Genomic DNA, 14108 nt, shown 5'->3' on the forward strand with positions numbered 1-14108 from the left:
ACTTGGTGCATTTAAGCATGCAGTATGGTCAAGACGAGCTACTGAAGTTCAAACTGACCGTGAGAATGAGGAAGAAAGGTGATTTAAGTGACTTTGAACGTGACATGGTTAAATAACTTGGAATCCCCTGGGTTTTTTCCAAACTAGCATCTCTAGAGTTTACGGAGAATGGTCTGAGAAAACATGCAGTGAGGTTCAGTTCTCTGGGTGAAAATGCCTTGTTGGTGTCAGAGGAGAATGTCCAAACTACTTCAAACTGATGGAAAGGCAGAAGTGCACATTGAATGTTGAAGCAGATGGGCTACAGGAACAGCAGACCACAACGGGTGCCACTCCTGTCAGCCAAGAACTAGAAATTGAAGCCATTTTTTATTCTCCAAATTGGACAATAGAAAATTGGAAAACTGTTGTCTGATGTGACCAGTCTTGATTTCTGCTGTAACATTTGGTTGTTAGGGTCAGAACTAAGCCTAAACAACACGAAAGGATGGATCCATCCTGCTTTGTATCAACAGTTCAGACTGTTGGTGGTGTAATGGTGTGGGGGGATATTTCCTTACCATAATTTGATCCTCTTAGTACCAGCTAAGCATCATTTAAAACACCACAGCCCCCTTGAGTACTTTTACTAATCATATCCTTCTATGACCACAGTGAACTCATTGTCACTGTGGTCATAGGGCCTCCACAATCACCAGATCTCAGTCCAATAGAGCACCTTTGGGATGTGCTGCCAACAATCTGGAGCAACTATGTGATTCTCTGAGGAGTGTTTCCAGCCACTTGTTGAATCTATGAGATGAAGTATTAAGGCAGTTCTGAAGGCAAAACGGGGTCCAGCCCAGTACTAGTAAGTATACCTGACAAAGTGGCCAGTGAGTGTATGTATGTGAGTGTAGGATAACATCTTAACATCAAACTTCATCAACTCACACACCGGTTGGAGTCACTGAGCAGCTGAAATATATTTGAAAGTATCAGTTGGGGGTTTTGGCCAAAAAGTGAATCAGCTGTAGAACAATGGAGGACATAATTAATTGCCAGTTTGTCAGTAAAACCCCCCCAAAACAGTTCCTGTGCACAGCTTTTCTTAGTGAGATGGTGAAACAGAAAAATAAAGGAGTTTTTGCTGTCATGTAGCAACACTCCAAATCAAATGTATTTGGCTAGTTTTTGGGTAGATCAATAGTTTGTGGCTCTGAACTCTGAATCTGATATGGATACGATGATGACATGATGATATTTTAAATCCAAGAGTGCAAACATCAGCTTTGGCCAGGTTAACTGCAACTTGATTGGTTGGCTTACAATTTTTGCAGCTGCACAGCTGTAATTGTAAGTGTTTCTCTGCAAGAAAGCAAATAGAATTGCTCCTTATATTAAATAAAAAGTTAACTTAAGTGGCTAGAAGTTTGTTAAAACCACAACCCCAGCTATAAGGTCCACTTCCTCTCCTTGTTGGTGATGTTGACTTTGTTTTCATTGTTGAGTCACTTCAAAAGCCTGTTTCATGTGACACGAAAGGACTTTTAGAAGTAAGTTGTAAACAGACTGGTGCTTATATAGCGCTCTTCTACTCTACTTGATCACTTAAGGCAATTTATACAGCACGTCTCATTCACACTCGGATAAAGGCATTAAGAACATCTCACCTAAGGATACTTTAGGATGCGGGCTAGAGCGGCCAGCGATTGAACCACCAACTTTCTAATTAGTAAATTACCTGTTCTGTGGGCGACCGTGGCTCAGGGGGTTGGGAATCGCATCTGTAACCGGAAGGTCGCCGGTTTGATCCCTGGGCTCTCTGTCCTGGTCATTGTGTCCCTGGGCAAGACACTTTACCCTACTTGCCTACTGGTGTTGGCCAGAGGGGCCGATGGCGCGATATGGCAGCCTCGCTTCTGTCAGTCTGCCCCAGGGCAGCTGTGGCTACAACTGTAGCTGCCTCCACCAGTGTATGAATGTGAGAGTGAATGAATAGTGGTATTGTAAAGCGCTTTGGGTGCCTTGAAAAGCGCTATATAAATCCAATCCATTATTATTATCATTATTATTGTTCTACCTCCTGTACCACAGCCATTAAAAAAATGACAGCAGCTAGTATTCCCAGTACTAACCAGACCCTGCTTGGTGTCTGAGATCAGATAGGACTGACTGTACCCAGCAGTCATCTTGGCATCTTGCTTCTGTACAGTTTATTCCAAAAAAACATACATAATTTGAAGCCAAATGGCTGAATCAATGAAGAGATGAACACCTTCATTTCAGTGGTCACTGTGACATAAACGTTGCATGTTTAGGATCAGTTTTCAAATCTGAAACATTTACATCAGCGGTAAAGTTCCCTTTTTGTTTAAATTAGTTTTAAAAGTCTTCACATCAGCCTAATTTGAAGGTGAATGCATGTTTGAAATTAAGATCATGGAGCAAATTTCTCTAAAACCTGTTCAGACACAACCTGGTAAGGCTAAAATGTAACCTGGGTTTAAATATAAAAGTTTAGTAGCCATCTATGTAACACCTGGACATTGTTTGAGAATTGCAAATAGTGTCTTTGGTTTAACATCTGATTTGGTCACGCAGCGGCTGTGAGCAGACAGCCACTCAGCATCCGTCTCGTTGTCTGTAAAATAACCTACTGTTTCCATCAGCTAGGGCAGTGTGGTGGTGAGGCCCTGCAGCCTCAGAAAAAAAGTGACGGGGTTTAAATTTGCAGAGGTGTTGAGGAGAAAGAGTGCACTTTCACTTTTCAAGCAGAGGTAAAGAAGACGTGACCTTGTTTTCCTATAGGCATCTTTTGAATGATCTGAGAAGACGGCGTTTCACCTGATGGGTTTTTTTTTTTAAACAAACCATTACATTGTTTACACCTCTCGCAAAGATCTCTTCAAAGTCTTTTCACACCATACCAAGCCGGTGAAGATCTGCTTTACAGTGATGAGGTGATAAAATAGCACCCTGCACCGTACATGCAGCTTCAAGGGTTATGTGAGGATGAATCAGCATGTATTCATTGTGTGCACACTCTATGTATGAGGTGGTATGGTTTGATATTTGTTGAAGGTCACGATAATATTCTCATGCTGCTACTTCTACAGGACTGTGTGCTTTTGTGTGTTCACAGTTATGTTTTTGCAGTAGGAAACCATATATGGCATAAAGGATTTCAGTTCTGCTTGTTCGAAGAGTAGTATCGCACAAAACCTCTCTGCCATGTTGTAATGGTCTCTCTTTGCTTGTGGCTCCACATGGGTCTCATTAGGGAGGGTAGAAGACAGAAAAGGGGAGGGTTTGGAGAGGAGAGGAGGTGGCACGGCGGTGTTGGTTTCTCCCGACCGAACAGAAGAAAGCAGTGTGTGTGTTTTCTCCCAGACTGAGTGCTGTTTGTGTGTGTGTGTGTGTGTGTGTGTGTGTGTGTGTGTGTGTGTGTGTGTGTGTATTTTTCCTGAGGAAGAGCAACCACTGGTTCCACAAACATGAATGAGGGATCCACTCCAGCTGGGAAACAACGGCTGCTTTAACGGCACCCGCACTGTAGCGTGTGCGTGTTCAACATGATCAGCAAGTCAGCCTGTTGTGCTGAATCTGAGCTCATCCTCTCTAATTATCTGCTTAGACTGGAAAAGTACCGGCTATGTTAGTCTTGCTTTTTACCCTTACAGTTGATTTTTTTTCCCCCCATCATTTTGTTTGGCTAGTGTTCCTATTTTCCTGTTATGTGTGGTTCATTTACTACCAATTTGAGTGAAATTCTGTGAAATGTTTCACCAGTGCTGACTGCCACTGCTGTCACGGTGTACTGTTCTCCATTCTCGAGCCTATTTTTGATTGATTTGTCCTCATCATTGAATTCAGTTCAATGACAAGCAAAGATGCTATACTCAAGTGCAATTAGGAAAATCTGAGTGTGTTACTTGAATACTGTGAGGCCCTGAAGAAGATTCAGAAATGTCAAGTCATGTTAAGTTATTTATAAAGAAACTTCACAATGTTTGATTTATAGATTTATGTTTGCATTTAAATAAAGGCACAAACATACAATACTGTGCAAAAGCCTCAAGACAGCCATCATTTCTTTATGTGTTGCTTCCAAGGAGCCAGAGTTTTCTTCTAACTCTTCTAATGCTGGGCTTACACTGTGCGATTTGTGGCTCATTTTGAGACGATTTTTCAGTCGTGCGACCGTTTTGGTGATCGGCCTGAGTTTCGCCTTCATCCTGTGTCGTGCATCGTGTAGTATACGTGGGGTAACGAGAAGCGATTAACACCTCACGACCAGCTCCCATTCATCAATCGCTTGGTCGTAAGAAAATCAAACCTTTTTGAAATTCTTTCGGCCGTCTGAACGGTCTGAACGCGACTGAAAAACTGTATGCCCAGCTTAAAGTGGTGTTTCTTTGGACATTGGCTGCCTCTTAGCGCATTTTCAGTACTTATACCAGGCCATTTTCAGAGCGATCTTTGTTTTGTTTATTAAGACACTTAACACTGATCTATGAATCATTCATGCATAAGCAATTCATGCCAAAGATAAGAGTCTGACTGGTTTTTCACCAAAAAGGTGATTCTCAAAGAAATATTAGCAAGAAATGTGGTATGTCTCACAAGCTGTGTCCTTAAAAGCATGTCCTTAAAAGAAACTTAGGAAAGTGATCAAGTGATGACTAAGACCTATCTGCAGCAGATGAACAGTATTTCAAAAGTCATGTCCTTAAGAAACAGAAAAAAATCTTGTAAAGCCAGAGCTAGCACACAGGACTTAATAATACATCCGGCCCTTCAAATGATTCATCTACTGTTCACTGAAAACCCATCAGAAAATGTCTCAGTTGAAGGGTTTCTATCAAGAAGGCTTTCTTAAGGAAGGGAAATAAGGACAAAAGGCTGAGGTATGCCAGATTACACAAGAATTGGGCTGACAATCAGTGGCAACAGGTCCGATGGAGGGATGAATCCAAATTAAATTGTCATCGGTATGTACAGTGGAGGTCAGGGAAAAGGTAAAACACCCATCTCAGAAAAAAAAGTGGAAGCTCTGGTATGGTTTGGGGCTGAACACAGAGAGAACCAGCAGCTTTTAATCTGCCAGACATTACCGTCTGGATATTATGTGATTGACAGTAGTTGCATTTTTCAGCATGACAATGATCACAAACACACTGCAGATGAAGTAAAAACATACCTGGATAGAAACCAAACAGTGGAGTACCATTAGTCATGGACTGGCCCTCTCCAGAGCCAGGACATCAACATTAATGAAGCAGTGTGGGATCGACAGAGAACAGAACAAAAAGCAGCCAACATCCAAAGAGCTTTGAATGTCCTTAACCTCTTAAGACCCGAACTCTTCCACAGCATGTATTTTTAATTTCTCTTTGATATTTGGGCTGATTGGGGCCTGATGAATGTAAAAACAAAGAATTACCAGATTTATTTATTTTTTTTACCTTATTTTTGTTTTTAAGAAAAATAAGATCCACATATGAGGATATTCGTTTAAAATTCTGATAGAACAGTAGCAGTATAATGTCCTCGTAAGTGGATATCAGGCCCTTGTAGAGCAAAATTTAGTATTTCGGTCTATCCATCCAGCCATTCGCTTCCGCTTATCCTTTTTGAAGTTGAAGTACAAAGGTGGTCATACTAAATATTGTCTTTCAAGTTTGTTAGAATTGTACAAAATCTGTTTTTTTTCTTAAATCCTGTATTTTTATTAATATTAGCATGTTGCAATAAATATTGCTACACCTATTAAAGAAATGGGAGCTAGCAGGAGGCTTTTGCACAGTACAAATTGATAAATAAAAGATGAAAACATGATGACTCAAACCAGGAAGTGCCTAACAAAAACTATGTTAAAACATAGATGAGAATGTGAAAGAGTCTGAAACTTAAGATGTTCCAACATCTCTTCCCCCACTCAGGCCAGCGACGGGAAAGCAGCGAGCGTTGCAGTTGAGAGCATGAAGACTGAGCCTGACAGCAAAACCAAAGGTGAGAAGTTGCATCTTAACTGTCGTGTAGGCGAATCTAGCAAAAACACTGTGCTAATGACAAATCGACGCACATGTCACTTTCAGCTCATCACATTCTGGTGTTTGGTCAGGAATCCTTATTCGTCATATTTTAACAAAGGGAAACCCCTTTAACAACGATTTCAACCATGAAGAAGAACAGAAGCCTGCTAAAGGAGCAGAGTTGCATGTAACATGTTTCCAAAGTAGCACATTACAGTAATCACATGACTCAGAAATGTAGTGGATTACTGTACATGTGCACTCACCTTCATGTTACAGTTGTTACATGTGTAACCTGTCCCTAAGTTACCAGATAGAATAAAAATCCCCAAATTTGCCCTTTTTCTGCACCCTCGAAATGCAATCATCTGGCCTTATTTCATGTGGCAGGAAGTGAAAAATTGTGGTTTAGTGGTTTACAGGTTTTGAAGATCTTATTTAAAAGAAGAATATTTGCTTAAACACTAACTGCATGCAGGCTAGAAGCAGCAAGCATCACAAAAGACTAAAACAAAGCATACCAAACAGAGGGTTTCCCAACCAAAAATCATAGTGTGGGTTTAAGGAAACCGTTCCACAATGGTAAACTGTCTCTCAGCTTTCTCAGCATTCCCCTGGTTCCTGCACATTAAACAATGATGCTGAGAACGGCTCGTAAAATCTCAAATACATGTGCAAACCAAACAGGATCCCTCCATGTGTTCCATTCGGTCAACTAAAAACCATGTTTGCTATCATTTCCTACACTTTTTGCAGGTTTCCTTTCATTCTAATAAAGCGTTGTTTCTTATTATCATAGTGTCTAATGTTGTTACACTGTTTTGAAAGTGCTTCCTCATTTGGGCTTTTGTCCAAGCATGTCCGTTTATACAAGAGAACAAACTATTTTTTTCAGAGTGAATGCGTCTGTCCATTATTAGATCACTGATAGGGATTATTATTGTTTATTGTAAAACGTATGGATAAAAGACTTTAAAAGATCATTAATAAAAAAAAGACAAAACAAATAAAGGGATTATTTGGAACTTTTTTATATTTCCAATTATAAATTACATTTTTTGCTCGATGTAAACTGTGTTGATGACGTTCTTGCATAATGAAAACACATTCTTCTATTTATGTAGGTCAAATCCAGTTTGCCTTCTTTGTCTAAACCCTCTTGTTTCTGACTTTTTCGGTGGTTTTGTTCTATTAAACTGACTTGACTCCTTTTGACTGGCTGTCAGGGCGGGAGCAGTGTAAAGTCCTCTTTCCATACGAAGCACAAAATGAAGATGAGCTGACGATCAAAGACGGGGACATCATAAATATCATCACTAAGGTGAGCGAAGCATTGTGCGATTTCGTATTCGCATCTGCATTCACTTCCAGGCATCTGCAAATTCAAATAAATACTTAAAAATGATTTTGTCCAGGATTGTGCCGATGCAGGCTGGTGGATGGGGGAGATCGGGGGAAGGCAAGGTGTCTTCCCAGACAACTTTGTCAAGCTGCTAGAAGTTGAGAAAGAGGTGATTTTGTCAGGACTCGCAAAACTTTCCAGGTTATAGTGATGTTTGAAATCTGCAGATGTGGTTTTGTGATGCTTCTACATTTGTATGTGTTTCCAGAGACCAAAGAAACCGCCTCCTCCAAGTGCACCGTCGGCAAAACACACCACAGGTAACAGCTCTCATCTTCCTGCTTGTTTTTGTGGTCTGAGACTATAAAAAAAATAATAAAGGGGGGAAAATAGTAAAAATAAAGAAAGACAAAAAAACCTTTGAACTCTGACTGCAGAGAAAAAGTCAGAGGTCAGGAAGGCTCCTCCTGAGCGGCCTGAACATCTTCCCCAGAGAGACCAGGATCGAGGTAAAATCTGACCTGCTTTGACTAGTGCTCGGCTGCACTATCTCACTTATTTGCTCGGCTAATTACTAACATCCTTCATACTAATAATAATCATATAACACCCTGCTGGGCTTCTTTACATAAAAAAGACAGATTCTTTTCTAGGTCAAGTTTCTGCAGATATCACTTACGGGAATTGCCCCGCTATTTTTTGAGCAAAATAGCAGAGCTTTGATTGAAGAGGTGCATCAGTATCAGTCTGTGTGCAACAGGAAACTATGGGTTTTAATGTGGTTTTAAGCATAAGAAAGACTGGCATTGACTGTGCTGCTGGTGTGAGACGGATGTCTCCAGATGTCTGCACAGTGGCCGAGATGTCATTGTATCAGAGCAGCACGAAATGATGTCTTTCTTTTATATATATGCGATATACTGAGATTGCAGTGGGGTTAAAAACATACAATCAGAGATAAAAAGTGTCATCAGCCTTATGTGTTACTTTGTACCACTGTCAAACTGATTTCCATAACTCTGTCATACATTTAAATAAAGTAGCAAAGTTTCTATGATTGGAGTTTGCCTTTGCTAAAAAAAAAAAAAAAACCCAAACAATTAAGTACGTAAGTTCTATGATTTTGTGGCTGACAGTTTTTAAGGTGTTGCTTGTTGTTACATCAGTCAAAAGCAATCGTGCTGGTACACTTTTCCGTGTGGCTTCTTTGCACAGCAGTACATGCTGAGTAGGAGGGTGCTACTGCAGCTAAGTGCTTTTAAGAAGTCTCCAAAAGCATGAAAGGTTTTACCATGCACAGCTAAAAGTCAGTTTTTGAGACAGTTTTTGCTTTGTTGTCGTTATTTAAAAGATTAAATCCTTTTATCGGATTAGTAATAGACACACTATTAATAAGACTGATGCAACTGTTGTTTCTGGGCTTTTTTTTAATAGTTACAGACTCTCAGCTTGCCTCCATACACTTGCATTGAGTGCAATTTACACTTCAAATGCAGCTATAGGTTAAGTTCTTTACTTCCACCTGCAGCAACAAACATGAACTGTCCCGCTGAAGCATTCAACAGTTTCTTCCACAACATTTAGAGTCCAAATCTGGTTTATAGACCAGTAGATGAAGTTTGTATTATGTGGAACATGAAATAGTTAGAACTGGTGACTGTTTATTTAAGTCAGTTTTAAAGAATTGGGAAAAGGATGAAAGTTGTACCTGTTTACTTTTACAATCTTTTACTGCATACGCTCTGGATATTGTATTTAGTCCTTTGTCCTTTGTAGACCTGGCATTGACTGCAGGTCACTCTAGAAAAGTAGATTTTTAATCTAGACTTATAATAAGGATAGTAAGTATCCTGATTGGTTGTAGGTGTGGCCACCTTTGTAAGGGGAGTAGGGGGAAATAAATACATTCTTGATAAAAAAAAAAAGATCCAGAAGCAGGCTGGAGGATAAAGTGACTCTGCTGTAAGGAAAAATGGATGTAGAAAACAAATGGCAGCAACTTAATACTTCTCATATTCATACTACCAACATGAGCACTCAGAGAACACAAATCCCCCCAAAGGGCAAGAGCTAAAACTTTGGTGTTTTGTGATGATCTTATTACACTGTGCTCGCGTCAGCTTGTTATTAAATAAATAAAAAGTGTGATGTACAGCTCTTTTCACATCTATTCTTATGCTGTATTACTCAAAATGATTTCTTGAATTGTTTTTTTTTCATGGTCAGCTATGACCTTGGGTCAAGGTCAGATGCATAGCCAATCCAAGTGTTTCACTGTGCACACTGGGTTAAATCTTGGATGAAATCACGCCAGTTATTTTATGCAACAGTGATGGAGGATTTTCTTGAATTGTAACATAATAAATGGTTCTTGTTTGGCTCATTTTTAGTAGAAGCTTAAATACTTGACAAATACCGCTGCCACCACCTCGATGCCTGATCTTTTTTAATCCTTTCTGTCCTCTGTTGCCCTGTTTGTGTGTTTCCTTTTATTTCCTGCGGCCCTCATCATCCTTTAACCTTTACAGCTGAATTATTCCTCTTCAAAGGTCAAAATTTGTTCATTTTTGCTGAGGCAGCCATGTTTACCTTCCCCTTGTCTAATGATGCACGTGTTTGAGTCATGCTTGTCCCTCTGCATGCATATCCAGCTCTGATCTGCTTGTGTGTTCTCATTATGTTGTATGATTTTTGTGCGTATGTTTGTTTTGTGCGTAGGTGAAGAGGTGAAACTCGGAGACCTCTCTAAGCCCACCCTCCCATCTCTCCTCCCCAAAAAACCCCTCCTTCCAAAGTCAAGCGCCTCCTCTTCCTCCCAACCCCCGCGGCGTCCCGAGAGACCGCCCACACTAGCGTCAGTACACACACAAACACACTCAGATACAGAAAACGCCCTGATTTGTACATGCCTGAGCATAATGAGCCTAATATTTACGTATGGTTTACTTGCTCAGGTGTGATAGCCCCAAATCTGAGGGCGGGGCTTCGACACCAGATTCTGCCCCTGACAGGTCACATGACACCGGTGAGTTAGACTGACAGAAGCATCGAGCAGTGATGCAGTGTCAGAGCGGGCTCAGAATTTTTGCTCTGCCGGAGTCTCTAATATGTTTCTGCATTTCTGGTGTGTGTCTGCACAGATATGGATCTGGACGCAATTGTCTCTTCTACGGAGAAGCTGAGTCATCCAACGGCATCGCGACCACGAGTCACGGACCGCCGACCCCGCTCACAGATCATCACACCAGTGAGTCAGTCTGTAGTCGGCCTGTCAGAAATGACTGTATATGAAGAAAGAAAGACAACATATTTCTACAGACCTCAAACCAAAATACAGTCGCCCCCTGCTGGCTGAGTGTAGATTAAGCTTTGAACGCTAACCACTCTTTTCTGTTATTACCAATACTTTAGTGTCAATCAGCCTAAAAAAAAAAAAGAAATGAAATAAATAAAAATGACAATTATAAAAACCTTTATGTTTGCAGTATGGTCATGTTTTACCAAAAAGTCGAGGCTTACACTGATGTCTTAGAAATTCTGACATCGCTCTATGTAGCATAAGATGGTGCTACTCTTTATTCAAGTTTTTATTTTATTTCTTTTCTTTCCAACCAATTGTGGTTTCTTTTTGGAAGGTTTTCAGTCAGAAACATCAGCCATTGTTCTGCATTACAGGGGATTTATACTTGCTGTTAAATCCACACTGTAGGTACCTTGTAACCATAAACCCCCCTGAATAAGTCTAAATCAGCACTTAGTAGCTTAAACATTGCTACAGTGCTACATTGACTCACTGCACCATCTTTTGGTATAAATTTGTATTACACATAAATATGGCCTAGCCCTGTTTTAACTTCTGTTGATACGCCTTCAACATAACACACAAACTCAGGAAGTTTTAGCAGATGTTTCTTCACATTCTTCTGATAGCTTTAGGCACTGAAATTAAATTCTTTTTCTTTTCCCACCCTCACAGCTTTTAGTAATAAATGTAATTCAGGGAACTCAATGAAACATAGCTTTGTTTTCATGCAGTCATAAATTTTTTAATCAAATTACTTGCATTTTTATCACTTCTGTTTGCAGCATTCCATCAAGACTTTGTTACTTCAATTTCACCCAAATCAAGGCTTTTGATAGCCAACACCCCCTCACCACAGATTTATTTGTGACCTTTAAAGATGCTGTCAGGCAAATAAGCTTAACTTCAGAATAGACCTAGACGTGTCACGACTGAGCAGCCGGTGCATTTCAGATGCGAACCCAAATGCAGACACAGGAGAACAGAGCTTTAATTCCAACAAAAGGCGAGCCTTTATTTGGCTGATTGCAGGTGGCAAAACATGAAACTAAGAAAACAAAGAAGACTGTGAACACTGTAACTGAAAGACTATGAAACTCAGTGAAAGAAAACTATGAAAAACCATGAACACTGAGTAACTATGAAACACAGTGAAAACAAAAACCTACGACACTCTCTGACTGAGAGATAACAGACGATGCAACGCTGAGCACAGGAAGACTGAGGACTTAAATACACACGAGGTGATCAGGGGAAGCGGGGACACATGAGTACACAGTTGACTAGAATTAAACATAATTACAACACAGGGGAGAGTAAAACTAACCACATGAACACAGAACACGCACGATCTATTTCAGAATAAAACAGGAAACTAGACATGACAACACTAAGCCTACAGACCTAAAAACACATGATAAACTAAAGAATCCAAACATGGAAACCAAGGAAACAATAAATAATGGCTGCCTTTAACCTAAACTAAATAGGAATAACACATGATCACAAAGCTAACATGAGAAGAATACCAAAATAAACTCGGAGCGCTGGGTCAGAGGCCCAGGCTGTGACAAGATGTTTCTCCCCATTTCCATTCTTCTCGCTAAACTAGATTGTCCTTGCAAAATATAAATTTCTTGTGATGCTTTTTAAAAATTATTATTGTCTCAGTTTGTATACAAGGAATTTTTTTTTCTTTCTTCTTCTTGTGGATATTTTGCTATCAGAATATATCTGTAGTCTGAAAAAAGAAGACCAGTGAATGTATACATTTTTAAGCACATTTCTTTCTTTTGCAGTCTTCTCTGACCTGCACTGACCTGGACTCACCGATAGTGGAGGTCAGGAAGGACAAGGAGCGAGTGAAGGACAATCATGAGTCTGTCTCCACCAGATCTGTAGATGCTTCCCTGAGGAAAGGAGTACCCACCATCTCTGTACGGCCATGGCAGTTCCTTGTGCTTCTCATTTAATCCATCAGGGGGCATTACACTACAGAATTTCATGTTTTTTGACTTGTAAAACTGTGTTTTGGTAATTTTACTCAAGGCTTCTGGCAAATGTTAGTGTTGGCAGATAAAAAAAAGATAATGCTTTATTTAATTACATGAAGTACATTAAGTCACTTTTAAGGTTAAATATCACAAAAAAGGTCAAGTTTGACTCTTTCTTTTTAAGTTGAACATGATCAAGTTAGTGAAACAATCTATCAATAAATTCCAGGCCCATCCTGCTTGCAGCTTTGATCATACAGACACACACATACTTTTATTCTGTAAAGTGCTTAAAATCAAGACAGAAATTTCTTTCTTGAACCTAAAATCCTGCACAGTCTCTTATTTTTTTTCATTTTCTGTATATTTTAATCACGAAGGACGTTGTGTACGAGGTTAGATCTTGTATGTGAGAGGAAGAAAATATTATAAATGCTAAATTCTTCAATTCTTCTTGTTGATCTGTGTTTGGGATAGGCTCCTGACAGTAAAGTACCACTGCCCGCCAAGCCCTCTATCCTGAACCCGCCAAACTCCAGCCATCGATCCGCCTCTCCGTCTTCCTCCTCGGGTCTGAGTCCCTCACCCGAGCTCCGGCACTCACCACAAACACCCCTATCTCTGGAGGAACTCAGGAACCAGCTGAGAGACCTGAGGGCCTCCATAGACCTGCTGAAGAGCCAACATAGGTGAGTGTGTGCCTTTTAAGCAGCAGGTTGTTTCTTGTATATGTACAATCATGATTTGTTTGTGACGGTTTGTTTCAGGCAGGAGATGAAGCAGCTGGCCACTGCACTAGATGAGGAGAGGACGATTCGTATTAATTTACAGGTGAGTGAAAGGTGGTGAAGAAATGAGAGGAAAGGAGATGGCTAAGAAATAATATTGATTATATTAAAACAGGCCCACAAATTAACAGCAACTAGTAAATATGTTATTAATGTAAAAAAAATATGATGAATTCATCTAGAACTTTATTTTTTATGTGTTTTGGAAAATTAAATGTGTTTCCTTCACATATGCTTTACTTGGGCAGGCTGCCAAGGTATATTAACAGTCGCACAAGTATATTTATTACCTATCCCCCCATTTTTGATGCTTATCTGGGTCTGTGTATGGGGGGAGGAGATGCCCAGACTTCCCTTTTCCCAACCACCTCCTCCAGCTCTTCTGGGGAAATGCCAAGACATTTCCAAGAATAAGCTGAGAGACATAATCTCTGCAGCATTTTCCACCCTCCCAGTAAGACATTTCCAAAACACCTCCCTAGAAAGAGCTGGATGCATCAGGATCAGATGCCTGAACCACCTTAACTGGCTCCCTTCAATATGGAGGGGTACCGATTCTACTCAGAGTCCTGCTCGAATGACAAGCTCTAGTAATATTTCTCTATTAGTTTTTCATCCATTGAAGAGCACAGCCTCTTTGGTCATGGAAAATGACCCCCCCCCCCA

General features: G+C 40.3%; 1 protein-coding gene across 2 annotated transcripts in view; it reads left to right on the plus strand.

Annotated features, from left to right (window-relative positions):
- The window catches only part of sh3kbp1 (SH3-domain kinase binding protein 1), a 44086-nt gene that overhangs the window by 26319 nt on the left and 3659 nt on the right, over positions 1-14108 (plus strand). Inside the window, exons 8-18 of one of the 2 annotated variants that reach the window (XM_040044277.1) lie at positions 5925-5994; positions 7244-7338; positions 7433-7528; positions 7628-7679; positions 7797-7868; positions 10078-10213; positions 10314-10384; positions 10500-10606; positions 12460-12597; positions 13132-13343; positions 13422-13485. In XM_040044277.1, the coding sequence (XP_039900211.1) occupies positions 5925-5994; positions 7244-7338; positions 7433-7528; positions 7628-7679; positions 7797-7868; positions 10078-10213; positions 10314-10384; positions 10500-10606; positions 12460-12597; positions 13132-13343; positions 13422-13485 (1113 nt within the window). The remainder of the gene's footprint in view (positions 1-5924; positions 5995-7243; positions 7339-7432; positions 7529-7627; positions 7680-7796; positions 7869-10077; positions 10214-10313; positions 10385-10499; positions 10607-12459; positions 12598-13131; positions 13344-13421; positions 13486-14108) is intronic. The other variant, XM_040044279.1, reaches the window with a different exon arrangement.

The sequence above is a fragment of the Simochromis diagramma genome, unplaced genomic scaffold, assembly GCF_900408965.1.
Source record: "Simochromis diagramma unplaced genomic scaffold, fSimDia1.1 OVJJ01000602.1, whole genome shotgun sequence".
Taxonomy (NCBI): Eukaryota; Metazoa; Chordata; class Actinopteri; order Cichliformes; family Cichlidae; genus Simochromis; species Simochromis diagramma.